Source organism: Netta rufina (genome assembly GCF_964035555.1).
Source record: "Netta rufina genome assembly, chromosome: 17".
Classification (NCBI taxonomy): domain Eukaryota; kingdom Metazoa; phylum Chordata; class Aves; order Anseriformes; family Anatidae; genus Netta; species Netta rufina.
The window spans coordinates 15,736,712-15,763,750 of record NC_140141.1 but is presented as its reverse complement, the minus strand read 5'-3'; the positions used below and the strand labels follow the sequence as shown (position 1 = coordinate 15,763,750).

At 42.8% G+C, this 27,039-nt stretch overlaps 2 protein-coding genes across 4 annotated transcripts in view; one reads left to right on the top strand and one right to left on the bottom strand.

Annotated features, from left to right (window-relative positions):
* ZNRF3 (zinc and ring finger 3) overlaps positions 1 to 19,326 on the bottom strand; it is a 112,351-nt gene extending 93,025 nt beyond the window's left edge. Inside the window, exons 1-2 of one of the 3 annotated variants that reach the window (XM_084297300.1) lie at positions 18,984 to 19,326; positions 17,188 to 17,354 (exon numbers count right to left, since the gene is read on the bottom strand). Coding sequence is in view for 1 of the 3 variants with exons in the window: in XM_084297299.1 (XP_084153425.1) it covers positions 896 to 1,126 (231 nt within the window). In the remaining 2 variants the exon portion in view is untranslated. Of the gene's footprint in view, positions 1 to 895; positions 1,312 to 17,187; positions 17,355 to 18,983 lie in introns of those variants that run through there. The other 2 variants (XM_084297301.1, XM_084297299.1) reach the window with 2 other exon arrangements.
* A 215-nt stretch (positions 19,327 to 19,541) lies between these two features.
* Positions 19,542 to 22,034, top strand: XBP1 (X-box binding protein 1). The gene is made up of 5 exons (XM_084297266.1): positions 19,542 to 19,800; positions 19,870 to 19,966; positions 20,047 to 20,175; positions 20,777 to 20,940; positions 21,709 to 22,034. Exons 1-5 carry the CDS (start codon positions 19,607 to 19,609, stop codon positions 21,896 to 21,898), a joined length of 774 nt encoding a protein of 257 aa, XP_084153392.1. The 5' UTR covers positions 19,542 to 19,606; the 3' UTR covers positions 21,899 to 22,034.
* The last annotated feature ends 5,005 nt before the right edge of the window (positions 22,035 to 27,039 follow it).

Sequence of the window (27,039 nt, the reverse complement as noted above, 5' to 3'; positions counted from 1 at the left end):
AAGGCCAAAAAAAAAAAAAGTCAACAATTATAAGTGACTACAAAGAAATTTGATAAGCACCTCCAGAGTTTCAAACAGAGTAAAGAACAGTTGCATTCTGATAAACACAAACATTATTTATCCGATGAAAAAGTCAAGAGAAGCTTTCAAAAGAAGGAATCGCTTCGCAGAGATCCAAGAGCGGGCGTATCGGGCATGCCAACGCAGCCGCCCAGCAGAACCAGACGTCCAGAAGGAAACAAAGATGAAAAGCAAGCGCCTGCTGCAGTCGGCGTCCTCCACGGCATTTTCGCACCGGGCTGCTCGCTCGGGAGGCGCTGCCCCGACGGCGCCCCGGCAGCCGGCAGCCGCCCGAGCGCGCGCTCCGCAGCCCGGCGCGCGGCGAGGGGCCGTCCCCGCGCCGCGCTCGGCGGAGGGGCCCGCGCCCCCGCCGCTGCCCGACGGCCGGGCCGGGCGCACGGCGCCGCGGAGCGGGGCCAGGCGCGGCCGCCCCGCCGCTCCCCGGCCGCAGACGGGGCCCGGCGCGGCCTCGCGCCGCGGACCGCGCGGGTCGGTCCGCCGCGGGGGAGCCGTCGCCGGGAGCCGCGGGCTGCGGCGCCGCGGGCTGTCAAACCGGGCTCCGGCGGCGCCGCCGCCGGCAGCCCCGCGGGGCTCCGCGCCGGCCCGGCTCAGCGAGGCCCCGGCTCCTCGGACCCGCCGCAGGCGCGGAGCGCGGCGGGGCCTTTGTGCGCCAGCGCGAATCTGTCACCGCGGCCGCGGCGCCCCGCGCCCCCAGGCCGCGCGGCGCACGTGGGGCCGCGGCCCGGCCCGGCGCGGGCTTTGTGCCGCCAGGTGCCGGGCGGCCGGGCCCGCGGAGCCATCTTGGGGCAGGCGGCGCCCCCCGGCTGGCGCTCACCTGCACGATCTCGCCCTCAGCGCTCAGCGTGGCCCCCGCGCGGGAGAAGCGGCCCTGCAGCCCCGTGGTGTAGGTGGTGTAGTCGCCGCTGGGGCTGGACTCGAAGAGCACCACCTCCACGAACGCCGTCTCCTTGCCCAGCGCCGCGCCCGGCGCCGCGGCCAGCAGCAGCCCGAGCAGCAGCAGCGGCGGCGGAACGGCCAGCCCCGCGCCGGCCCCGCAGCCCCTCATCGCGCGGCGGGGGGGAGCGGCGCCCCGCCGCCGCGCATCGCTCGCGAGCGGCTCCAGCTCCGGGGCCGGGGTTCCGGGCGGGTCAGCGCCCCATGGCAGCGGCCCTCCCGCCGCGCTGCGCCGCGCCCCGCTCCTCGCCGCCGCCAGCCCCGCGCTCCCCGTCCCTCGCCCCGGCTCCTCTCCGCCCTGCCAAGCCGCTTCCCTTTCATCTGCTCCACGTGACGGCCACCGCGGGGTTATCTCCGCCCTCCGCGCGTCTCTGACCCGCTCCGTCCCTCCCTCGGCGCACACACGGCCCGCGGCTCGCCGAGCTGCGCCGGGAGGCGCTGGGTGCCGCGAGCGGGCGGCCGTGGGGCGGCCCGGCCCGGCCCGGCCCGGCTCCTCGGCCCGGCCCGAGCACCGCTGGAGCCACGAGGGCGGCCGGGCGGCACCGCGCCGCGCGCCGCTCGGGAAGGCCCTGGCGGGGCCGGGCTGCCCCACGCGGGTCAGGCCTTCAGGGTCGGGAGCACCTGGGCCGCGAGAAGCGGCCCGTGGCGACCGCCGGGGCCCGACCCGCGGGGACGGGGCTGCTGGGCTGCCCGGCCCGTGAGGCCGTCGCGAAGCGGAGCCGCGGAGGCTGGAGCGGGCCGGCCGCAGCCGCCGGCCGCCGGGCTTCTCCTAGCCTGCGCCTCAGGAGTGCCCGAGTGCAGGAGGCACGGAGCTCCTGGGCGTGAGGGCTTCGCGGCTGCTGGTGGTACACGTCCCGTGAACGGACGCACCCTGAGCGGTCAAGAGCCATCTTTTTCTCTTTATAACCAAATGCAGCGTTCTTTCTGTGAAGGAGAGATGCTGCTGCTCTGCAGCACATGCATGGCAGTAATCTAATGTTTGCCATTTCCTGCATGCTGCTAGCATCCAGCACATTCCGTATGTGCGTGTGGAGCAGGAATGACCCAGCTCCTTGAACTCAATACTCTGCAAGAGTATGAGACAAGACAGTCAGATCCTTAGTGTGACACAGTGAGCAGCATTACCTTAACAAGTCACTGAACATTTCCCCATTAAGGAAGGGTCAAGAAGGGATCAAAGAAACATACGTTTTGAGCTTCTACCATGGGCCACAAAATACCCCCACAACCAGAAAGACAAGTACAATGGATCCAAGGCTGCCGAAACCACTACATGTGTAGAATTGTAGCTGGAAGGAGCATCATTGTGCTCTAGCCAGGTTACAATACAGAGCACACTACACAAGCTCAAATGTGGTCAACACACATAATTTTTATATTATGAAGTTATGGTTCAGTATGATTTCAGAAATGCATAGCATCTACTGCACATTAATTCCTTACTGCAAACTACCTCTACTTGAATTTCCTTCATCTGTGAAACAAATGGCTGATATTTGGATATCATAGGCTTCCCTGCATCATAACCAACATGGGAACAGGTTAAACGATGAGAACTCTGGGAGATTTTCTCCCAGTCAGCTACATTATCTCACAACCTATAGAAAAAGGTGAGATGTATGCAGGGGTGACTGTTACTACGATGAGGGTTGCTGTTATGTGGGCCCTCGTGCATGTATCACGAGGAGAAAGTCTTTTGACATTCAGCTAGTTTTCTTTCTTCAATAACTTCAGTGGTTTAAGCAAATGACATCTAGAGTTTTTAACCTGATGCCTTCTCATTCCTTCAGGATTCCAGAAGAGGTTCTGTAGGCCTTATGCTCTTCCGTTCTTTTTCCTTTTAATGAGAACAGGTCTCTAAAATGAAGAATCAAAACATACCATTTTCTCTTGCTTCTCCACAGATGACTCATTTTTCTTACAACCTATTCACCTGTTTCAAGAAGTCCTTTCCAAAAATCTTGAGTAGGATTTTGTATCTCAAGGAAAATATTTTAGAGGTAGCTCTGCTCTCCAGTGCTGTAATAAATGCATAAGGCTTCCCTGTTCATCCTACCTGACCCGTGCCAAGGGGTAGATCTGATCATGGGGTCCTTCCTACCAGCCCAGCCATATTTTGCTTCTTCAGAGAAGGAAAAACAAGAAAGGAACAGGAAGCCATGAGCTGCTGAAGGACAACTGCCTACTTCACAAATCTCCCAAAACAGTTGCTTCCTGTATCAGAATGGGACTTAATCAGTCACAGTGCCAAAGGAACCATAAACTACTATAGAGGAGACAACACTTAGAACACGCAGCTCCAACAAAGTGTTAAAGGAGTAAACTACCACATGGAATACCTATCCATTTGGATGTGAAAGGCAGTGAAGCAACTCATTTTTAGTTAATAGTTTTATTTCTACTTAGTGTTTGAAAGCAACTTGCTTTTCTAAACCCACCCTCCATCAATGTTTTGAGATTAAGTCACCATTAAGAACGAGTTTTTTTTTCCTGACATTCATCTGACCCATTTATGACATTGTTAAATTCCATAGACACCTCTCCCCCGCCCCCCCCCTTTATGTGAATTGTCTTTAATTTCTAGTCTTTAGCAAGTTTTTATACCCTGCTTGTCAGATTTGGGATGTCTTTTTTCATGACATATTTTTCTTGTAAAAAAGTGCCACTGTAAATCGAATTACCTTAAATAATAACGCATTCATTGAAATAAACAGCTTAAGTTGTTGCAGGTCAATGCATCTCAACTGTCCTAAACTCAATGGGTATCTAATCAGGTGATGGGCAGTAGAAAGAGTTGGAATTTCAGTGTCAGAGGTTAGTGGGGTGTGTGCCTGTTGTCAAATAGAAAGTAACAAACAATGCCTCTTGCAGAATACGTTGTCCCGTTGGACACCCTTACATAGCTTGGAGGAACTGCCCAGCATTATGATATTTGTTCCCCACTGTTGCAGGCACAGTGAGAGCCCGAGGACAGTTTCAGACTGGATGTGCCAACTGGTGAGTTTTGTACTGAGCACACCTTGCCATACTTAGCAGAAGTTTGCCTGTTTTGGTGGAAGTACTTATTTTAAACATCTCTTCCTTTATCACTTGTTCCACTTCAGTGATGCTTCCTTAACTATGCCAATGTAGCTTTTGTGGAGCTGTATGGCAAATTGAATTAGAGAAGAGACCCATGCTAAAAACAGCCCAGGAGGGGAAGGATTATTTTTATATTGAAGCAGCAAGCTAAAATAATATTGGGAAGTGTAATTTTAGGTGTGGAGATGTGAGCTGGAAAGCCAGGAGTTCTAGGAGGCCTGGACAAGAGCTCAGCATGTGTGAAAGACAGCTTCAGTCCTACAAAAGCTGGAAAGAACTTGACATTCCTGATTCCCAGCTGTGAAACTAAGAAGTTGAGAATGCTGTGTCCTTCTCTGCTGGTCAACAAAGTGGATTTGAATTTACTGCTGCAGTCTAACGGTTCAAATGTTAGGCAACTCTGTCAGTTCCATTGCATCAAACTTAAATGCCTTCAGTAAGCATCCATGTACGCTACATCCGCCCCCCCCTCCCCCCTCTTCTGTTTAATCTTTAAAAATTACATAAACACCATACCCTGAGATATTAGTAAGATTTCAGATTTAAAGATCAAGAAAACAGGGAGTACCCAGATTAGACGATTCAACAGTGATCTTGTTCCCTGTCTACATATACTGTGAAAGTCTTCTGTTACATGGGTACATTTTTCCCCATAGAGCTTTGCTTCACAGAAGGATCCCATTGCAGATACAAATCAAGGAAGTACAGGGAAAAAATATTATAGATAAGACCCTTGCCTTAGTTATTAATGAAACACAATCATCAGTACTCTTTGGATATTATCTAGGAATAGGCTCTCTTATACCCACCTAGAAGTGGTGTCTTTCCAGATTAGGTTGAGAGTTAGGAATGCAGAAATGGCAGGACAAATAAACCTGGAAACTAACTAGTGAAAATATAGGAATGGGGCTCTATACAACAAATAGATGGCATCCTAGCGCCAAAATAAAAGCTGGTAAAGATATGATCCACCCTTCAAAATGATTCATATCTGTGGACTGCAGGCATAGCAAAATCTCCCTGCAGTAAAATACCAAAGACTGACATGAGGCACTAGGTCTCAGATCACTGAGTTCCCCCTACTTGGGCAGAAATCCAAGCAGGAGGTTGCAGAAAAAGAAAGGACTGTCTATTATTAAAACAATCAAATATTTCAAATTGCCTTCTTTCTCACCTAGCATCATATAGCTGCCAATTCGGTTATGCCATAATACATCAAATACGTTTTCTTTTTTCCCCTCTACACAACAAACCAAGGTACAAGTTCTGAAATACAGAAGCCTCAAGCATTTATAACTGCAACTGAGGTCAATGAGAGCTGTGGTTTTAACATAATGAAATGATATATAACGCGAAAAGGTCTGAGAAAGTATGTCCTGAAAAGAGGGCAGTCAACATCAATGGATGCTTTTGACACTAAACTTCCTACGTCTCATTTTCCTGGCAAAGAAATGGGTACTATAGGGTTCTCCTCCTCACACAGTGCTCCTGAGAGAAAACAATGCTAATGTAGTACCCACAGACTACTGTGATTAATGTTACAGAAAAGGCCCAAAACAAAACTAATGATTTTGTACCAAGAGCAAAGATGGAATATTGTGCAGGAAGTACAGCCCTGCACATCAGACAAGAAGAAAACAAAACACTGATAACCACTCACAATGTGATCACCAGCCATTCTCAATATTAAATGAGGCAGTAATCCAGCTTCCTCAATCTTTGCTATCCCTATATTTGAAAAAAGATGTCTGAAAGCTGCTTTCTGTCATATCCATGCAGTCAACCACAAATACAGCACACTGGAGAACCCCTTGAGAACCTCTTTTAGCCTCATTCCATAATGAAATTAAACATGCGTTATCTGCCTGACAGCCCCATCATCCTTGCGAACATATTAGCTACTTTTAACAAAGCTTAAGGGCAGATTGGAGGTCTTAAGACAGTATATTCTTGCAATTTTGTGAAAATAAGAGGCTCTGGACTTGGTACCGCAGCAGCATCCAGAAGGACATGCAGGAGACAGGGAAAGCTAGGGCAAAAGCTGAGCTTTTTTAATTCCACTGCCCAAAGAACAGTCTGTTTGTTGTTGATCTTACAGATCTGTTTGTTTGTTTTAATACAAAGGATCCTTTCTAATGTATCCCATTTAATTAACATGAAGCTTTTGTAACTAATATGCATTTTAAGGAGTTACCACTGTGAAATGACATAAAGAAATGTGTGCATGTAAATGTTTGGTATAGAAGTGTCCCTTGGGGGGCGGGGGGGGGGGATGGTGTTCAGCTGTTACACATTCAGCATGGCAGAAGCCAGAAAAAACGTATGTGCACAGCAGCAGATTAGCTACAGCATATGTTGTCTTTTGCTCGAGGGGGATGCTTAAGGAATGTGAAAAGCAGGGAAGACAAGAACTCAGGTTGCTGAAGGGAGGTGATAAGGGTAGGGTCCCAGCAATATTAAGAAAAAATATACAGAAAACAATGTATCTTTGGGTCTATTGTTTTGGCACTAGCTTCTTTATCCTCCTGACTACTGAGTGACCCTGGCTGAAAACTAGTATCAGTTATTAGCAGAGCAAAGAGCAGATGACATTTTCAATTAAATGCTTTTTTCTGACAAATTACCAAAACCCAACCTCTTCTAAGCTACCTGACAACCTGCAACACTCTTAGGTTTTGTTTATTTAGTCTGTGATAAGTAGAGCAAAAACAGCACTCAAAAGACTGGCTGAACTTTCAGCCAATAATCATGTGAACTTTTAAAGAATTTTTCTCAGATAGCATCAAAAATTTTAGCATCACAAAGGAAAATATGGTACCTTCTCAAAGAAATAAATAAATTAACCAATGAGCATGGATTAAAAATTCACTTCAGTTACTGTGAATTTTGAATTTCTGTCTGATTGAGACTGTTTTCAGTGTCAACAAGACCTTGTGTGGAGCATAATTCATCTTTCATTCACTCTGAAAAGAAAAAAGAAAATCTCTTATAAGGGGCAGCTTGAACAAATTAAATAGTAAGAAAAAGATGGTTCTTACTCCTGTGATTTATCATATGAAGTGATCTGAGAACACCAGATAATTCAGACTGGCATATTTCAGCGGGGAATCCATTCACAATGGTGAGGGCAACATGTCACTGCAGAGTCCAGTGACTGTCTCCCCCCACTGGTGAGCAATGACCTTTTCACATTTGTGCTGTAACAACTGAAGTATTTGCAATACTGTACCCACATAGAAGGTAATGGTACTCTTTTTCCTTTTAATTAACTGGTATTCATCACAAGTTTCACCACAAGCTGCCGTTAAAAAAAAAAAAAAAAAAAAAAAAAAAAAGAGAGAGAGAAGAGAGAGGAGGGGAGGAGAGGGGATTGTTGCTATCTCCAGCTAATAAAAAAATTCTGATCATACAGAACCAAAAGAGAATGCTAGATGAGAATAATCATTTAATTGGGGGGGGTGGGAGGGGAGGGCAAAGTCACCTTCTTTCTCCCCCCATGAAAAAACATAGTATCTCACTTCAGCATTAGACTTTAAATAATAATTCTGACACACCTTTGGGTTGAAAAATCAGTCTGTGTATGATGACTGCAGACAGTTGGGCTAATTCATAAATTATCGCTCCAAAGCATTTGGAGAAGGATTGAGAATGTGAGCACAAAAACAAGTTACCATGAAATAACTGTGGGCATGAGATTACTTCACATTAACTAGAGGATGTAAACGTGCATACAGTTAGCTCAGATTGCTTCTAGGTTATAAATTCACACAGTAGCTTAATCACAGCCATTCACTTGTTCATCCATGCCTAAGACACTGCCTTTTCTTTCAAAGTCCAGGTCAGATACAACAGAAACTGAGAAAAATATCACTGACTGATCAAAAAGAAGCATGCCAATACAACTGGATTAAAATGAAAGAATTATGATTAAACATTACATTTTAAACACTGCCAAAATAACAAAGTCTGGATAGTACCAGTGGATTTGTTGGTAAGTATTCTTAATAATGGTTTATGAGTGCTATAAATGCCCGTTTTAACTGAGACTAGCAATTTTCCTTTGAAGTTGATTTGCATCTCCGTTTCTATCTGCTGTCCTTCCTAGAGGAAGAACTGCCTGCCATTTCCTTTGATCAAATCATTAAACTGAAGCAAAGGAAAAAAAGGGTCCCATAGTATAACCATAAATTACATTGACTCAGCATCTTCTTTCTACATTACAGATATTTATTTAGTATTTACTTTGGAATTCTGGGCTGTTATGCTACATTCAAGTTTAAGAAGCAAGTCGTGTTTCAGAGGTCCCCTTGTGTAGATTAAAGAACATCATTGAGGGATTCAGGACATACTTTAATTGCACTGTGCAGTGCGGTGACATCTACCTTTGCTTTAAATGGGTATCACAAGCAATCTAACACCAGCAGCAGAGTTCTGTACAACTGGATAGAGGTTCTGATGACCAAAGGAACTTACTTGACTCTTAACTGAGTGAGAAGGTAAGTTTTCCATTAGAGTAATTCTTAAATCAAACTTGAGAACTGTGTTTTCATAGTAAACTGTACCTGAGAAGTCCTCACAGCAGAACAAGCAGCCATATAAAGGATGAAGAGAGCTGCTTATCTCATTCATACCACCACATGTGCCTTTCCAGATGATTTCAGTAACTGATAACTCAGACTTTCTACTGTCCATGTTCCCTACACGTTTTAACACCACCCTCTGCAGAGACCAGGACAACAGCATATTTCATAAGCAAATGAAATTGCTGTACCTCCTAATAAGCATGTAAACAGGAGATACATCATTTTCTGTGTAAATTCACATACATGCCTGCCCACTTTAATCACCAGGTAAAATTGTTATCCTACATCTCTGGAGACATGATTGCACAGCACAAAGTCTCAGGTTTGACTGAAAGCTTTACTCAAATATGCCTGAGTGCCTGATGAGTTTCCATTACTGAAGCAGCATCAACAGTTACCATCTTTTGGTACGTGGAAATGTATCTCCAACACCCTTTAAGTCACATCTGCTGCTGCATTTCAGGAAGAGATGCTGAGATGCACTAAAGCTGAGCAACCAGTAGGTGACCTCCTACACTCGAAGAGCTAGAGAAGTTCCTTTGTCCACTGGCAAAACTCACCAGGTATGTATGAAATGTGCCAAAATATCTCCAGAAACATTAGTCTGAATTAAAGATGCCTCTCATACCCTTCATTTTCATGCACTCAAATTTTACTATTGCAGTTATGAACAAAAGGCCAACTGAAATGGGCAAAATGCTTTTAATATTTATCAAAGATATATTTTCATCATTATCATCAATTACTCTAATATAAATTAACAAGCTATTGTCACTTGTCAGCTCAATTAAAAAAAAAAAAAAAAAAAAAACAGAAAACACTGTGGCAGTTTATGTTAAGAAAAAATGTCATCTATCCGTGACTTTCTCTTTCTATTTAAAGTTAAAAATGGGAAACACAATTTTTCTATGTTAATCAGCATTGAAACAATCCAAATTAATCAACAGACTAGCCACAACAGCTTCAATGATTAAAAAATAAATAAAAAGTTAACAAAATTCCCTGCTAATATTTGAAAAATTAAGGTTTCCAATGTCTTGAACAATGTGTATTTATTTAAATCTGTATGAAGTGCAAACATTCTGGTTTAGGAACCCTTCACTCTTTCTGTAGAAGTACAGTTGTCTACCAAAGGGAAAAGATAATAATGAATCAGACCTGCAAAACTGAAATATGTTAAACCATACTAAAAATATCCTTATTTAGTTAACTGCAGCCTTTTCTTTTTGCAAACTATTGTGCAATATACAGCACAAGTTTATATGAGAGTTGCAATGCAGTACAGATATGCATGATATACTGATTCCTTCAGGGCAGGCACAAGAGATTATCTAAGCAAAGAAAGAAAAACGAGTACTAAGAAATAAACTATAATTGTTACTATAAGCTATTTGCTCATGTAAAATCTTCACAAGGACAGAAAGAATCAATAAGAACATCTGGAGCCAAGTTTTCCAAAATTATCTTTCGAAGCAATATCCCTTCATTCTGCAAGAAGTACCTTCAAATACATCCACACAAATGTCTTTCTCTGTATTCTTAAACCTGCCCCCCCCAATTGCTATGCATCAGCTCTACTCAGTTCCAGTTACAACTTCACTGAATCCTAGATTATTGTTAATTTTATGTGTTCATCATGGCATCACTGTAGAAAGCAGACTGCTTAGCATTAGCTGCTTAGCACTAAAGTTAATCAAGCCTTAGGCCATGAGAAACTACACTTGTAACATTGGTGTGAAACTGCATAGCTAAGATCAGAAGAACTAGCTTTGACCAGCAGGTAAGGGAAATATGCACAAACTTGAAAAGGCCTCAGGCCAAAGATACCACCAAGGAAACCACAGATGAATGAATTGAGAAGCAAGGAGACCCCAGACAATAATGACTGTCTGGAGAACAGCAGGGCACTGACAGTGCTGCTATAGGGAGGTTACTTCATAAAAACTACATAAAACCAAAGCCAATATGAAATGGGGTCCCTGAGAGGCATCCAGCTCGAGCTGTAGAACTGTATGAGACTAATAAACATCTTTCAAAATATTACCTGATTCTTAAGCCATGGGACCCTAGGGTCAGATCAAACGAATGACAACAGTAAAGTAATTCTGCATTAAATCCTGTATTAATGGGAGCAGTGGTGTAATTTCTTCAACAGTTTTGGTGACCTAGATAGGACCCTGGGCAACCACCATTAGACCCTCTCACCTCCAATTGTCCATTTGCTGGCATCAGGTGAGTTCACTCAGGGCCCTGGGGATGAGAAGTGCTGACTGGTGAGTTTTAAATTTATGTTTTAAATACGGGTTAAATTCTGGGAGCATGCTGAAGTGGGAAATATACCTACCATAGAAAAGGGGACACCTTTAGCCAAAGTACTATGAAATTAGAGGAAAATAGATGAAATTGCAGGTGGACCACAGCATATGGGTTATTACTTTTGCAGGTATCTCTACAGGTATCATCGTACATATACATTACTGAAACATGTGTTGTAACCAAAAATCAACTTATATTAGAGGCTATTGTTATTCAACACCCATATAAGTAGCCGGTATGCTAATAAAAACAAAAGGAGACTGTAGAAAAAGAAATACGTAACAGCTTAGCACCTCAACACTAAAGTTGAGGGAGCCTTAAGGCTATAGGAATGTACTTTTAACCTTTTGTTTTTAAATGGAGAAACCAGTAACCCAGAACCAGTTGAAACTAGAATACAAGGGAGTAGGAACAAGACTAACTACAAAGTTTCCTAACTTTGAGATAAGAGAAAAAGAGAAGTCATAAATACAAATAAAGGCCTGGAGACAGAAAGAGACCTATCAGTAGAAGGTGAAGGCCGAGGCCCAGAAATGCTGTTGGATAACACAGATAGCGTGCAAAGGAGATGTGGAGGAGTGAGGATTATAAATCAGAAGGCTATCGGACAATATAGGTCACTGCTTGGAGGCACCCAGCTCAAACTGTCAAGTGTTATATTAATAAATAATCACTATTATAATAATGAGCTGATTCGACTTGAGGCATTCAATTAGGGTTGAACCAAGTGAAGTCAGAGGTGGTGATAGCATAATTCCTGAAACAGGTAGCTACAGCATAATTGGAACCGTGGTCCAGGTGGCAGCTGCATAATTCCTACAATAGCATGTAGCAGTTCGTTCTCTTTGAAAAAGCATTCAATATAAATAACATACATCACATATTTCTGAAAAACATTTACATACAATCTAAATACTAACTGATGAGCAGCAAAGAGAAAAAGTTAAAGGTTAAATTTAATATGCCTTGAGAAAAAAAAAAAAGAAGCAAACAAGGGCAATTTAGTTGCATCCACCTGCATAAATTCACTTTCCAGTACCAGTAATTCCTAATGAAAAATTGGTTCTTGCTACTGCAATTGTCATAAACAAAGTTTTAAGCAGAATTAGATACATGGAGTATTTCCTGTGCTGTTGCTGTCTATTCAAGCAGAGCTTGGTCTTGGCAAGTACTGCACACCTGAGCAAGTTTGGTCCTGATACAGTAGCTAAATTTGTGTCATTGAGCTGTCTTGTGAAACCTGATGTTTTCCATAGAGCTTTGTATAAATAGTGATTTTTTTACAATAATCAGAAGTTTTTATACATCTGATTACTTGGAAAAGCAAAGCTACTCACAGTCTTGGTACAAAGCACACTAAAAACCATGAAAAGCTTTCACAACTCCAAACTTATTTGAAGCCTTAGGACTACAAACACTTCTCAATTTAACATCGTGACTAGTGTTTCTGGAGTCAATGTATGGTACAAATTGCTGTTCTTGCAGCCCCTACCTCAAGCAAACCACTATTTAAAGTGAACAATATATAAACAATACAAAATAAATTCAAAGCCTGTAATTAGTGTGCATAATGTGCCAGCTGTTGATACTAATTGTAATGGACAAATCCCACGCTACTAAGTTTAAAGCCAACAAATAGACTTCTGACTTCAAAAAAAAAAAAAAAAAAAAAAAAAAAAGCAATTAAATTGGGACTGGCTAAAAAGAAAAAATTACTACATTAAAAATTGATTCATTCATGCAAAGGTGAATGAAGCAACTATTTACTCTATTTCAACTTACCTATTAAAGACTCACCTAAGTTACAAACTCTGACAGGAACTTTTAATTAATCACCCTAAAACACTTCATTTTCCACATTCAATTACTAGTATACAATCCATTTAATTAGCATAGAAAGAGCTTCAACTGTCTCACATCAATTACTTGAGAATCATCATTAAGATCAAGTGCTAACAGAGCAAATGAAGTTACCAGAAAGGAATGATAATAGGCTTGCCCCTCTGTGAGCACCAGAGCATTCAACAAAGTAAAAAGGTATGAGGTAGGAGGCATACAATTCTGATAACGCTCCTCACATTTTGGGTCATGCTGAACTTATGCTGAGACTGAACTCATTCCTAACTTGTTGCTTCCTGTAATTTTTCTCTGCCCCTTTTCATGGTGGCTCTCTTCTGACAGCTGGATACAGGCTTCTGTGTACAAAAAAAAAAAAATTAAATAAAAATATAGAATTAGGTGAAGGCACTCAAGCAGAATAATGTATGGAAATCATTTCAAAACAACAAAACAATAAAGTTGCCAGAACTCTCAGGGACTCTGAAGTTCTAAGAGAATTCCAAAGCCCAGGGAATGAAGCCTAAGAAATAGGAGAAGGTATTTCCTTTCAAAAGCTAGCACTGCTCCAAAGAGCTAGGTTTTGCCAGCAGGAAGTAGTCATCAAATTTTCCTAAGCACAGTTGTTTACCTCCCAGAGTATTTCCAAGCAGAGGCTCCAGTTCTGAACCAGGATGTGCAAACAGGAAAATTTACTGGAACAGGAGCTTTTAGGTATGTGAGATTTCAACAGTTGGCTACTTTCCTCAGAGATCTCACTCAGTATGTTAAATATTTACACAGAATCCAGAACGCAGGCTGCCAGTTCACTGGGACAGTAAAACAGCAAGTTTGGTCTCTCTTTTATTGCCTGTTCTGCAACATCACCCCTAAAGATGCACTGAAAGTATCATCTCAATTGAGTATAGTACTTTTATCTTTTTCCTTTTACTTGTAACTACCACCACAAATGCATCATCATGCATCAATACACAGAAGTGGACACACTACCTCTCAAACAACATCACTTCTAAAGAGAACTTGCAGCACAGAACTCTGTCCTTTAGTTTGGCCAAGACCTTAATCACATCTGGAAGTTATGTCAAAATGGGGCATCTTCCAGAACCTCAAAATCCTGCAAAATCAGCACAACTTTCAGGTCTGCATTTTTCTCATCAGCTGTATTGGCAGATCTTTGAAGTGGAACACTGTGCTTAGGACCAAGCTAGAAAAAAAAAAAAAAAAAACAAAAAAAACATCCAAGGAGCTGAAGTAGAACTACATCATTGAAATAGGTATTACAGTCAAACAAGTCACAGCAAAGCACCAGAGATGCCAATAGTGGAACCTTTATAAAGGAAAAGGGAATCCATGCAATGAGATAGAGACAAGGATGAAGGCATGGTGTTGGAAAGGGATGGGCTCGACATCTCTTAAGCAAGGTAGTTATAAACAGAAGCCAGAACAAAGCACAGACCCAAGACAAGACACTGAACAACCACCTCCCCTAGCCTGTGAGATTCATTCACAGATCAGATAGTTCCCTGATACCCACCACATTCCCTGAACTGAGCCTACTTTCCTTGCCAGCTGGTGCACTGCTGTTTAATTCCCAGTTGAGTCTCTCAGGGACAGGCAGATGACATAAATCTTGCCAAGGGCATCCAGTCACTATGTATAAAACTCTGTTTACATGACCAATGTTTGCAGAGCTTTCCAGTAGTGTTTCATTTTTACAGAACTAGTAGCATAGGGTTGCTGATAAACATTCCTTTCCCTTCACTGCCCTTTCATTTACAGTGTTGTCTATAACTTTTTTCCTTTTAAATTCCCATGAACTTAAAAGGAGAAATTACTCCAGTCTCTGAATAAGCAGGAGAAATTTGTTTCTGTCAGACAAAACACAAATCAGACTAAGAGCTCTTTACCTCAAAATACTGAAATTTCTTTGTAAACAAGTAAGATTTGTCTTTAATAATCAGTATTCTGTGACTGGTGGGTGGGGGTAATCAGCTTTCAGATGAGAGCAGAGATTGGCAGGCTACCTCTATAATGAGACCTCTGTTACTTAATACATATGCCAGTTTTCTGGGGAAAAAAATAAAATAAATAGTAAATTGATAAAAAAAAATGTAAACGCTACTTAACTGTATATATTTGTTTAATTCTGGTCTTGCCTAAAACCAGGTAATTGTTTAGTTTTAGAGGAAACTAAAGAAAATGAAGTAAATGGAACTATAATGCAAGTGAAATCCAGTGAACAGAAGAAATATATAGATGCAGGGAACATTCTGACCTCATTATATAGGTCACTTGATCTTAAATTTACTGTTATTACTCCAAAAAGAAACTATATATCATCAGAGCATGTTAAGATAAATCTGCTGCCTTGTATTCTGCAATGGTAAAATAAGGAATTACACAAAAACTAAGAAGCCATGAAGCATGGATGATTTCACTGACAAAAAAAATCTGTGGTGCAAAAAAAGTTATTACAAGACAGGGTAACAATGGAGAATCATACTTTTAAAAGTTAATCACTTTCTATACATGCATCTATTGTCAGTCTTTCAGAACTTACCTTTTCACCTACCTGTTTTTATAAGGTCCTGTATGAAATTTATGCCTACTGAAAACTTAGAATACAGTACAACCTCTTTGAACATGGGCAATGCTGCTAAACTGCCTAGAGGAGCTGCAAGATGGGCTTCCATACCTTTGTCTGCTGAGAATTCCAATGAAAATGATTGAAGACCCTCCTTTCCTTGAAAAAAGGCCTTGTAAAAGGTCCAACCTCTAGCCAATCTTCATGAATGTCTGAGTTAACTCAGACTTCTCTTGTCAATCAGAAGCAAAGCTTCAGTATAATGGTGGGAAAAAAATCTATTGGGATGTGGAGATGGAATTCCAGTATCAGGGCACATGATCTGAATGAACATACACTGTCTATAGTGGCTAAAATACAGCTGTGGGAGAAAATACAGAACTTCAGCATGACATTCCAAAGGCACTAGATGAAAAGGTGTAACAAGAATCACTCAAGGTACAAATGTGATAGGATCACTCCCTCAACCACAAAAGCAACTTGGGTCAAAGTACTGCACTATAATGATGACTAGAGTAAGAATCTCCAGACTATACCTGTGGCTCCCACGCATGCCTAAGATGGAAATGAGGCAGACCTACCATTGTTCATTGTAATTCTGGGTAGTAACAGGTGCCAGTAATGTATGTGGACAGAACATCAGGGTGAAGAAATAGAATGCAAACATCTGAAGTGTTTGTAAGATGCTTGCATGAGGACCAGGGTTTGAAGCTGGACTCAGTCTTTTCCGCACTTTTACGGTGACACACTGGAAGCAATCATAGAAGCCAAGGAGGCAAAGTCTCAATAATAAGTCTTAATTGAGAACGGATGATAGCTGAGCAAAAAATCACCTTTCTGCAGCACTTGCTTGAGACACTGTAAAGAGAAGGCAAAGCCAACCTCACTTCCTACAGAATGCAGACAGGTTGGCAGCTCCACACAGTAAGCAAAGGATACAGATTCTGCATAATTAATCTTAGTATAGCAGTACCACCTTTTTGCCGAGGAACAGATATCTCACTGTTCCTGCTAGGCTTGACAGCCTTTGCTGAAAAGTGCTATACCTTTTATTATCACCTTACCTGTAAATTGTTGTGACCCACTACAAGAATTAAGAGCAGCCCTTCCATTCAAACCCAGAGGAGCTAAAAAAATTCCATGTCTCCAAGAAGCCTGAACTGGTAAGACCAGAAGAAATAGTGTTGCCAGTACCCCCAGAAAAACCTGTAATATGGCTGAAGTGAAACATTTCCCCTGCTCCAGCTAACAATTAACTCAGCAGCTATGTTAGTAGAGTTTTTTATATAAAGGTAAGGTGAATTTCCACCTGGAGACTGAAAGAACTAGAATTTTGAGAGATGCACTCTTCCACCCCAATGTGTATTGATGAAATTTAAGAATAAATAAAATGAATACAAAGCATATTACAAACATTATGGGTTTGGAATAACCTCGTTTTAGGCTGCAGAACAGTTCCCCTTCTCATTTATTCAGCTATTGATACAGAGCTGGGAATATGCCAGCTGTTGACATGAGCTTGACACCCTAAGCCACCTTCCAAATGTTTTAGACATGCATTGGGCAAACAAGCTCTTTCTCAGGCTGTTAGTTAAACTATATTTTCTCTATACTCTCCCATTCTCTTTCCCTCCTTTATTCACCCTTTTTTCACATGTAGATAACATTCAACTCATATTTCTTTCTCTGTATCTGATATTACACAAAGGGAAAGCCTCTCCACCTTTGTTAAACAAAATTATTTCCTTTGGTGGGTCAGCCACCTGAACATACCACATAAAAGTGTGTTGGCAGGAACTAATGTTGTTTCTGGCAGGACAGCCAACAGTATCCTCACTGGTACATCCTTTAGCTGGTGGTGCTGAACTAAAAGGCAGGGTAAGAAGCTTTCTTGAATAACTTGAGTACTGTCATGTGGATCACAGGCTTGAATCCAATGACTGAAAAAACAGAAATATGAAAAAAGGAACGTGTAAACAGCAAGTTTGAAAAAAGAATGGCAAAAATCAGGATTAAACTTGAAGTCCTTTAATTAAAGCTTTCTGAAAGGGTGCCTCAGTTCAAGACAAGCTTTATTTAACTTTTTCGCTTCCACTTTTTACCCAGTAGCTTACCATATAGTTAATAAAAGATTCTATGTATCCTAAGGCAGTAACATAATATTTATAAGCCTAAACATATTCTCAGTAACTATACCACTGCTAGCCTTAGCAATGCTACTACAATTACTCAACAAGACAAGACCAGAAGGTCTCAGGGCTTTCCTTTGCCAGCTGCTACCACTAACACCAAGCATGTTAATGGATACCATTATTATATTCAGTAAAAGTGGAAACCACCAATGCCAATGGCAGCTTCCAGTTCTGTCACTGTTCCAGCCTGGTCACATACCACTGTTACATGGCTCTTATACCCCCAGCAGCACATATGTGCTTCTGAAGTTTACTCATGATGATAACTGTTGGTTGTAGAAGGAAAACGATGCTTTTACTCTGGTTCTTTTTAAAATTAGAAAAATTAAGTCACATACAGATACAAAATTAGGGTTTTTCTTCAGCCATAATGCTAAGAAATCTGGGTATCTATATGATAAATCACATCATGGCCAGTTTTAGAAGTATAGCTACAAATATCAGAAAGCAGCAGAAGCAGGGGCAGCCTGTCTGCTGTAAGTGTTCAACATTTTTATTTGCTGTAAAAATGTGCAACTTATTTGACACAAATGTCTCGTATTAGAAAAATATATTAATATTAGTCTGTATTTCATTAGAAAACAGTAAAACTTTTAATTTTGAATATAATTAGAGAATAAATATGATTACAAACCCCAAAGAGACATACAAAGGAGAAGCAGTTAAACTATAGGTATCTGAGGGGCCAAGCAGGACCAGAACAAATTTTTTTGCACTCAGAATAAAAGGTTTATCAAAAGTCGCCACAATTTTCACAAAAGCGTCACAGTAGAAACATGAACTATTAGACTTAGCTAAATGTCATGCTGCAGTGAGTAAGAACAAACAAAAACTTGCAAATGCAGAGTTTGTTCTTTGTTATCGTGAAAGCCTGGCAGTACTCCAATACTGGAATAATTCCAGACAAGCACACCAGTTGTGCAGTGCCTTTGAACTTTTAAAGCTAATGTTTTTCCTTTAATGTTTAACATCTTATCTATTTTAAACTCGCTGTGTGAGTGGATTTCAGAAATAAACTCAAGGAACCAAAATTTTAACATTTCACAACCACTTGGGTAACAGGCAACTAACTGCCCGTGAGCAAATCCCGGGAAGCTTAGGGCACTGAGGTATGGCTGATATTTCAAAACAGAGTGCCCTAGGAAACTGCCTATTATTGCTTGCACATTGCCGAACAGCTGAATTTGTACATGCATGACATTGCAAGGCTTTCTAGCTGCAAAACGTGTAGTTGTCTGGGTCTGAAACAGCTCGGATTTAACATCAACCCATTACATTTTGTCAACGTTCTCCATTAGATAATATGAAAAGGGTACTTTTCACTTATCACATCATATTGCTACTGCTTATAAACACATTCAATTCAAAATAGAACACCTGGAGCACTGCTGCAGGCTCCCTAGCAGCTTCTTCTTGTCTGTCACAAACCTCTTCTGTTTTCATACCCTTTGCACAGCATCCAGCATAGGTCCATTCCCAGCAGTTGCGTTCCCACAAATGCTGGCCCTTTCCCTGCTTTCTGTTGAGATTTGGGACAGATGGCACCTGGGATGTCAGAAATGCAAGTTTTACTGTGCTGCCGCTTTGCCCCTACTCGGTCCCTGTGCCCCTGACGCTGCTCAGGCTGAGCGCCCCCCACACCCGCTGCGCCGCAACCAGACCCAGCAGCTGGCGCCTGCGAGGGCCCCACGCGGGCCCGGCCGCGAGGACGCCGCGAGGATCGCCGCGAGGATCGCCGCGAGGATCCCCCCGGGCCCCCCGCTTCGGGCCCCCCGCTTCCGGCGCCCCACGGCCTCGCCCCTCCGCCGCTCCCCAGCCACCCCCGCGTCTGATGCAATCACCGCCCGGCCTTGCCTCCAGCCGCGGGCGGCCCCGGGCCTGTCGTCACGCCGCCCCGGCCAATGAGGGAGAGCCACGACGGCAGAAAGCCGGGCGGGGCGGCGGCGCCCGCAGAGCGCCGTGCGCGCGCCGGGCCCGGGCCGTTCTCTCCTGCGCCGGCCATGGCAGCGCTCCCCGGGGCCGCGGCCCCGCGCCTGCTCCTCATCCCCGGCGAGGCGGCCGAGCCCGCCGCCGGCCGGCGCCTTTCCGTCGTCCTGCCGGCAGGAGCGGCCCCGAGTCCCCCGGGGGCTCCGCAGCCGGCCCGCAAGCGGCAGCGGCTCACCCATCTGAGCCCGGAGGAGAAGGCGCTGCGCAGGTGAGTGGGGGGCCGGCGGCGCGGCGCGGCGGGGCGGCCGCTGGTGCTGACGGCCGCGGTGCCCCGCAGGAAGCTGAAAAACCGCGTGGCGGCCCAGAGCGCCCGGGACAGGAAGAAAGCGCGGATGACGGAGCTGGAGCAGCAGGTGGTGGAGCTGGAGGAGGAGGTAAGGAGCTCGGCGGCCTCGCGGGAGGGTGGCTGCGGCGGCACCTGCTGCGACCCCCCTGCCTGCGCGGCTCTCTGCAGAACCAGAAGCTGCTGCTGGAGAACCAGCTCCTGCGGGAGAAGACGTGCAGCCTTTCCCTGGAGAACCAGGAGCTCCGCTGCCGCCTGGGTTTGGATGTTCTGAAAACAGAGAAAGAAAGCGAGTCCAAGGTGAGCACTGCGGTGTTCTTGGTGGCAGTCTTGTGCTGTTTCTTGGCAGAGCCTGTTAAGAGTTGCTGTGCTCTAGGAGGCAACTGTGCGGTAATGCCAGGGAGCAATAATCCCAGTGTTGAGAGTCTCCAGGCTGAAACAGGTATGCTCTGAAGAGAGCATGCTTTGTGTGCCAGAAATACTCTTGTCTTCCGAGAGGAGGCTTTCCCACAGATTGAGTAGTTGTTGAGTCTTAAGCGAGCACCATTGGTAGTGTGGGAGATAGTGAGCTCATTAGTCCCAAGCTGTTTTATGTCACCTGCATTTCTATACTACGCTGTGGAAGCGAAATAAGAATTCTTAGTCATGTGTGGCTGTCTCAGAAGAACAGGGGAGATAGTGAGAGGCTGAGCTCTCTATTAAAAGTGGTGAACAAGGTGGATTTGCAGAGGTATAGAAGTTGGTGTCACTTTTGCAAGCGGCCTCATCGCTTCAGGCTGCTACTGTATAAGCAAGGAGAGACTAATGGGGGAAGCCTTTGCAGAGAGAGAATGGTCTTCAGGATGCTGTATTGTCTGCCAGAACATATGTGATGACTGACAAAGCTTTTTCTTTGGTCCAGGTCGTGATGGAATCACAAGTGGATGAGATCGGGTTGGTGACCGGGTCCGCTGAGTCCGCAGCACTCAGACTACGTGTTCCTCTGCAGCAGGTGCAGGCCCAGCAGTCACCATTTCTGACAAATTCCACATGGATTCTGATGGCAGTGACTCTTCAGATTCTGAGGTAAGCATCTGCTTCTGTCCTAAATGCCCATGAAATTCAGAACCACTGTGGATTTAAGACTCAGTTGAGAACTTCTTGATGTAGAGTTTCTTGATGACTTTCCACAGTTAGCTTGTTTTTTAAGCTTTGGAATATTATACCTGGGGCTCAAGACAGCTAGGGATCCTGTGAGTACAAGACAAGTTAATGCAACTTGAACAAGTCTGGCTTTTGTAATGTGAGATAATATTGCACAGAATAGCCTCTTAGTTCTTACAGCAAAGCATGCAAATACAAACTGCATACTGTGCTTTTACTGTTGCTGAAAACATATAATTATTTTCTTTATGTCTGATATTTAACAAGGTTGTTGGAACTTAAAGACTGTCCAATGTGAATCTCTTTTAGAAACTTAAAGACAGGAAGGTTACACAGCTTTTAGTCACGGGCATATCTGCCTGCATCTGGTTCTGGTACTTGCTCTGTGGACTTGGCGGATTCTATGGTGTTTTTATACAATAGGTCCAAGATTTTGAGGAGCTTCTAGTAGAGATTGAACATCTAATCCAGAGTTTGACAAATCTCTAGTACCCTTACAAGAGAACTAATGGACAGAAGTTCTGAACAATAAGTAATTTTCTGTTCTGATAAGTGGTGTGCTTGGTAAAACTCCTAGTTCTGTGATGTTAGCATATTTTAACTTCCAGGTGAGGGTGAACTGATGCTGCAACAGATGTTTTCCTGTAATAGTTGTAGGCTGTCTTTCTAAACCAGTGTTTTATTCTGCAGTCTGATCTCCTGTTGGGCTTTCTGGACAGTCTGGACCCAGAGATGTTTCTCAAATGTGCTGATTCAGAATCAGCATGCCTGGAAAAGCTGGAGGAAGAGATCTGTGGAGAAACAAATTCCATACCGACCCCCCCCTCTCCTTCTTTGGGGTCCCCATCAGCTAAGCTGGAGGCCATTAATGAACTCATAAGGTTTGATCATGTATACACAAAGCCCTTAATATTGGAGATTCCTGTTAAAATGAGCAACCAAACCAATATGCTAGTGAAAATTGAGGAAGTATCTCTCTCTCCATCTGAAGACAAAGCTTTTGCTGAGATCCCAGTGTCTGTGAAAGAGGAACCCGTAGACAGCTTCATGCCAGAACTGGGCATCTCTCATCTGCTTCCCTCTCCTTGTAGCCTTGCAGCCTCAAGCAATCTGTTGGATGCTGGTAGTGACTCAGGATATGAAGGATCCCTGTCACCTTTCAGTGACATGTCCTCTCCACTTGATACTGACCATTCCTGGGAGGATAGCTTTGCAAATGAACTATTTCCCCAGCTGATCAGTGTCTAACTCAGTGTTAACTCTCCCTGATTAACTATTTTGGCAGGGTAACAGGATATGCCCTTTGAGGGGCATGTGTGGGAAATCAAGTGTATACAGAAAAATTATCATTTCTACTTAAGAATGCTGGTAGGTGGGGTGATAGCCAATGTATTTCTACTCGTATGAAGAAAAAAAAAAAACTAGGGTGTTGCCCCTGTGTCTGTTGACCCCCTCACCCAGTGTTGGTTTATGAGAGAAGTTGTTTTCTCAGTAACTTGGCAATTTGGCTGAACCTGAAAATCAAAATATTCATTTTCTTTAATGCTGAAAGCTTTAATGGTCTCTTCATGTATAGACAGCTGGGTTAAAACTAGAGTCTGTACATCTTATGGACTTACTGTGTAAATGCTTGTTTTCCATTTGCTATGTAGAGTTGCTTTCTCCATTTTAATATTTAACTGTATTGGTGCAATTAAAGTGCAATGCAGCTCACTTCTTGTCTTGTATCTCAATGGGGAGGGGAGAGTGTCTGTACCTGCTGAAGTCTGAAACTCTACAGAAATTTCTGGAAGTTAGACCTTTCAGCGGCTGGTCTTCTGCTGCCTTGATGCACCTACTGATCCAGTGGTACTACTGTGGTGCATGTAGCTGAGTGCTTTAGCAGCCTTTGTCATGTCTTGGAGCACGTGATGTTGCAAGCTGTTCAGTATAGATAGGTTTGTAGGGTGGCCAGAGATGCTATAGAGCAAAATCTGCAGCCATAATAGGGAATGCAAGTGGCAGTAGCTTGATGTCTGAATAAAACTAATTCCTTCCTCTTGGTAACTTTTGTTGTACAGAATACTCTAGGCTGAGTGAAGGTCAGTGCTTTTCAAGTCACATGTTTAGTACTCATGAAGTAGCGAGACAAGGTAAAAAAGGTATAGATTCTGCATTACCACAGGAATTCCTGAAACAAAAATCAACTTTGTAGGAGCTAATTTCACATATAACAGTATGACTACGTAGTTTTTGTTGTTCTCAGCCACTTGTTGCAATGGCACAGTATAGAAAAAAAAAACTTGAATTGGAGTGATAGGGAAGAAACTGTGATGTTGTATCCCAAGTAAGAGCTGTTCCAGGTGTTTGTACAACTGTTCTTGTTTTCAGTTCTGTTGCATGTCTTGCATTCTATTTGGACAGAAATAGCTTATGGGAGGTAAGCAGGAGCATTGGGTTACTAATGTTTAAGGCGACAGGACTTTGTTTTACAAACTTAAGTAACTTACTTTGTAATAAAATACCCTGTCTGAATACTGGATAGTAGTAAAAAGTAACTGCAAAACAAACTTGGATTTAAAAAAATAAATTTGTGGTAGTCTGAAAACAGCTTATTACACTTTCACACTGGAAAATGGGGTGACTGCAAGAGGACCCTTAGTACATAATGCATGTTGCAAATCTGAAAAGCAAGCAGTTAAATGAGGATGACAAAAGTAATACAAAATTAATATGAAGTTCCAATAATGCTAATTAATAAATTCAAGAAAAAAAAAGGCAAAAAGAATTAAAAAATAATGTTTTGGACAAGCAAGGAAAAAGTTTCTCACCTCTTTAAAACTCAGCTCTAAGGTTTCTAGCCGAGAAGTCCAAAACAGTTCATAGTGTAAGTATACAGTACTTGAAATAATGCCTGGAAAAGGACTGAGATTTCACGTACCTTCCTCAGGGCTATAGAAAGGTTGAGGTTAGCACACCAGAGATGTGCAGCCCATCCCACTGGTTTGTGGCTATATATCCTGTTTTCAGACATCTGGCCTTTAAAGGGTAGCACATTAAAGACTAAGCATAGTGATGACATAGCAGTATTTCTGTTCAGTGCTGCATTACTTTCAGGCAATGTGTGTGTTCTTGTGAGTTTGTTGTCTGAGACATCTAATGTAGACTTAGTATTGATTATTCCTGTATGAGGTTTTCAATTTTTTTTTTCCTAGGAGTTGATCCCAAATGTAGATAGAAGTGTTTTGTTTTGTTTAGTTTTTTGATAAGACACTATTTTCCTTAAGATACCCAGGTTATTACTGATTTTTCTCATTCTGGTTTCACTCATGATTCTTACCACTTGAACTGCTTTTTCTGTGCACCTGGAGAGGATGTTGTAGCTATAATAAGCACTTAAACTGATAGCCATTTTAATAGCTACTGAAAGTAAGGCCTTTGCTTCCCCCTCCTCCCCCCCCCCCCCCCAAAAAAAAAAAAAAAAGCTAGTGGTACTAGAAAGGTCAGTACTGATACCTTTGAGATTTAAAATTGATTTGATTTATTAAACTGGTGATTTGAACCAGCATTTTTGAGCATAGTTTGGCTGCACGGATATGCTTTTTAGGTTTCCTGTAAACTTCAGAGCCTGTCCTAGGGCAGCCCAGTGTCTTTGAAGCAAAGGCTGCTACCACAGCAGAGGAAGGAAGCAGTGATGGTGTAGATGTTTTTTTTGTTTTTTTTTTTTTTTCCCCACCTTAATTGAAGCAGCTGCTAATCATCACTTTGAACAAGAATACTGCAATTCTCAGACTCATCCTTGTGCAACTACAGATAGAATTAGACAAAGGGATTAAGAGTGGCTGGGGTGAATTATATGGAGTAGAAAGCTACCTGCATCTGCTACGCTACAGTGGAAGTTATTCTTGTATTTGGTTACTGCCCTAGCAGGCAGGAAAAGCACTTAAACTCTATAGCCTGAAACACTGTGATGAAGGCACTGGAACACTTCACCTGTGCTGTATCTCTTTCCCTCTCATCTGTCCTGCAACAGGGCACTCAGAAAGGTTTTTAATGTGTCATTTTGCCACCACTCAGCCTTCTAAAACTGCATGCATGACATAGCACTTCTACCCAACAATCTATCATAGGTGCCTATAACCACTGTCCTGGTCTGTTTCTGGAGTTAGACCTGTGTTGTTCAGCCAGTGAAGCACTATGTGTGAGCATGGATGGGATGAACTGTAAAGGGAGTTCAAAATGAACGTTCAAAAGGGAGTTCAAAATGAATGAAGGGAGATAGTCTTCAACATAAACTTTTGAAAAGTGCTTCAACTTGGTTACTCTGCAATGTTCCAGGTGTGATTTACCAAGTAAAACAGCAGTAACACTGCTACCTAGTGACATGGATACATACTGCCCATTTTCACTGGTGTATCATTTAACTTACCTCAAAGATGAAAACATGTTATGGCTTGAAGAGCAACATTAAGATCTAAGAAAATGTGAAGTTCTCTATGGTCACATTATCATGATATTTGGAAATGGACTCTGTTTAGGATGTTTCCACCCAAACCTTGTTAAACACAGCACACAGAAGAGTTTGATGAAGTATTTGTATCCTTCTGGTGCCTTTTTTTTTTTTTTTTAAATATCTGCAGCCTATAAAAGCTGCAGATATCTCATGGCATACTTTATCAAGACTTACTGGCAGCGTAGGTTCTAATACAAGCTGCTAATATTTAGGGAGAGTGATCTCAATAATAGCACACAAATATTTCTTGTTGGGCATTTGGGAGCCAAATAGAATTCAGAAGTCCTACTCGCGTTCATACTTTTTACTAGACTGAAGTCTTAAGTAATACTAGGGCACCATGGGATTTTTATATAGTACATCAACAGCCACAGATAAAAGTGAGAGAATTTAAATTGGTAGCAGAGGGTCTTCATTTGAGATCTGACAGTAGATGAGAGAGAAGTTAAAGTAAACCCAAGCTAAGCTGGGGCAGGAGAGGTAAGAGTAATACGTGTGTCATGGGACAGACTTCATCTTTGCAGTATGCTTCTTTAACATGCCTACTTTCTGCTCTAAGCTGTTTTGTAGTGTCTACCTGCATCACAGCAAGTGTGGATCTAGGCCTAGCAGTTCACGCGTATGTTGTTACATGCACAGTTGATTAAATATATGATCTGCAATAGAAACCACACATCTGCCATGGCTCATTGATACAAGACACAAGCTGTGGAACAAATACAAGTTCAGTTCCAAATCCATGCCAAGTATATTATTTCCATCTTCACAGGGCTGGCCCCATAACTGTGATACAACTCCAGTCTACAATTTCACAGCCACATCCACAGGGAAACTGATGCAACTAGGCAAGCTCTACGCAATCTTAAATGTGTTTGGTTTTAAACTACTTTTTTTGTCTCCTACTCTGCACTGGGGAATTATTTAAGCCTTGACTATATCCATTGAATTGACTAATTTAAATTCAATTGAAATTCAATTCATACACTTTAAATCACTCATTATTTGACACAGCTTGGAAAACTCTGGTTGTTTTGAGTAAATCTGACATGCTAGTTTTCTCATTTTGAAAGCAAAGGTAATACTGGTCTAATCAAGCAACTTGGTCATTCAAACTGCTTGAAAAATTATTAAATAGACATTAAGAGCGGTGTTGCCTACCAATAAAGTAATTATAAAAATACTCCACACTCCAACATTTCTTGATTTTATACAGAAATAACCAAGCTAGGCACTCTGAAGTAAAATAAAAAATCTGAAAATACAAGCAATAGCAACACCTTTTACCAAAGGTAACCCTTTGTTTTGTCAGACATGTTTGGATCATGACAGATTCACTGCCCTTTTCTGTCAGCTTCAGGTTTATTCTGCCATGCAGAACACGGTGGAGGAAAAAAAGTTACATGCCTATGGGAACATGATTAAACTAAAAATCTTTTTAGTCCAAAATATGATCTTACCTTCCAAGTAAAGGATGGACATACATTCACAAGTTTTGTTTTCACTTCCATTAAGAATGAAGCACAGCCATC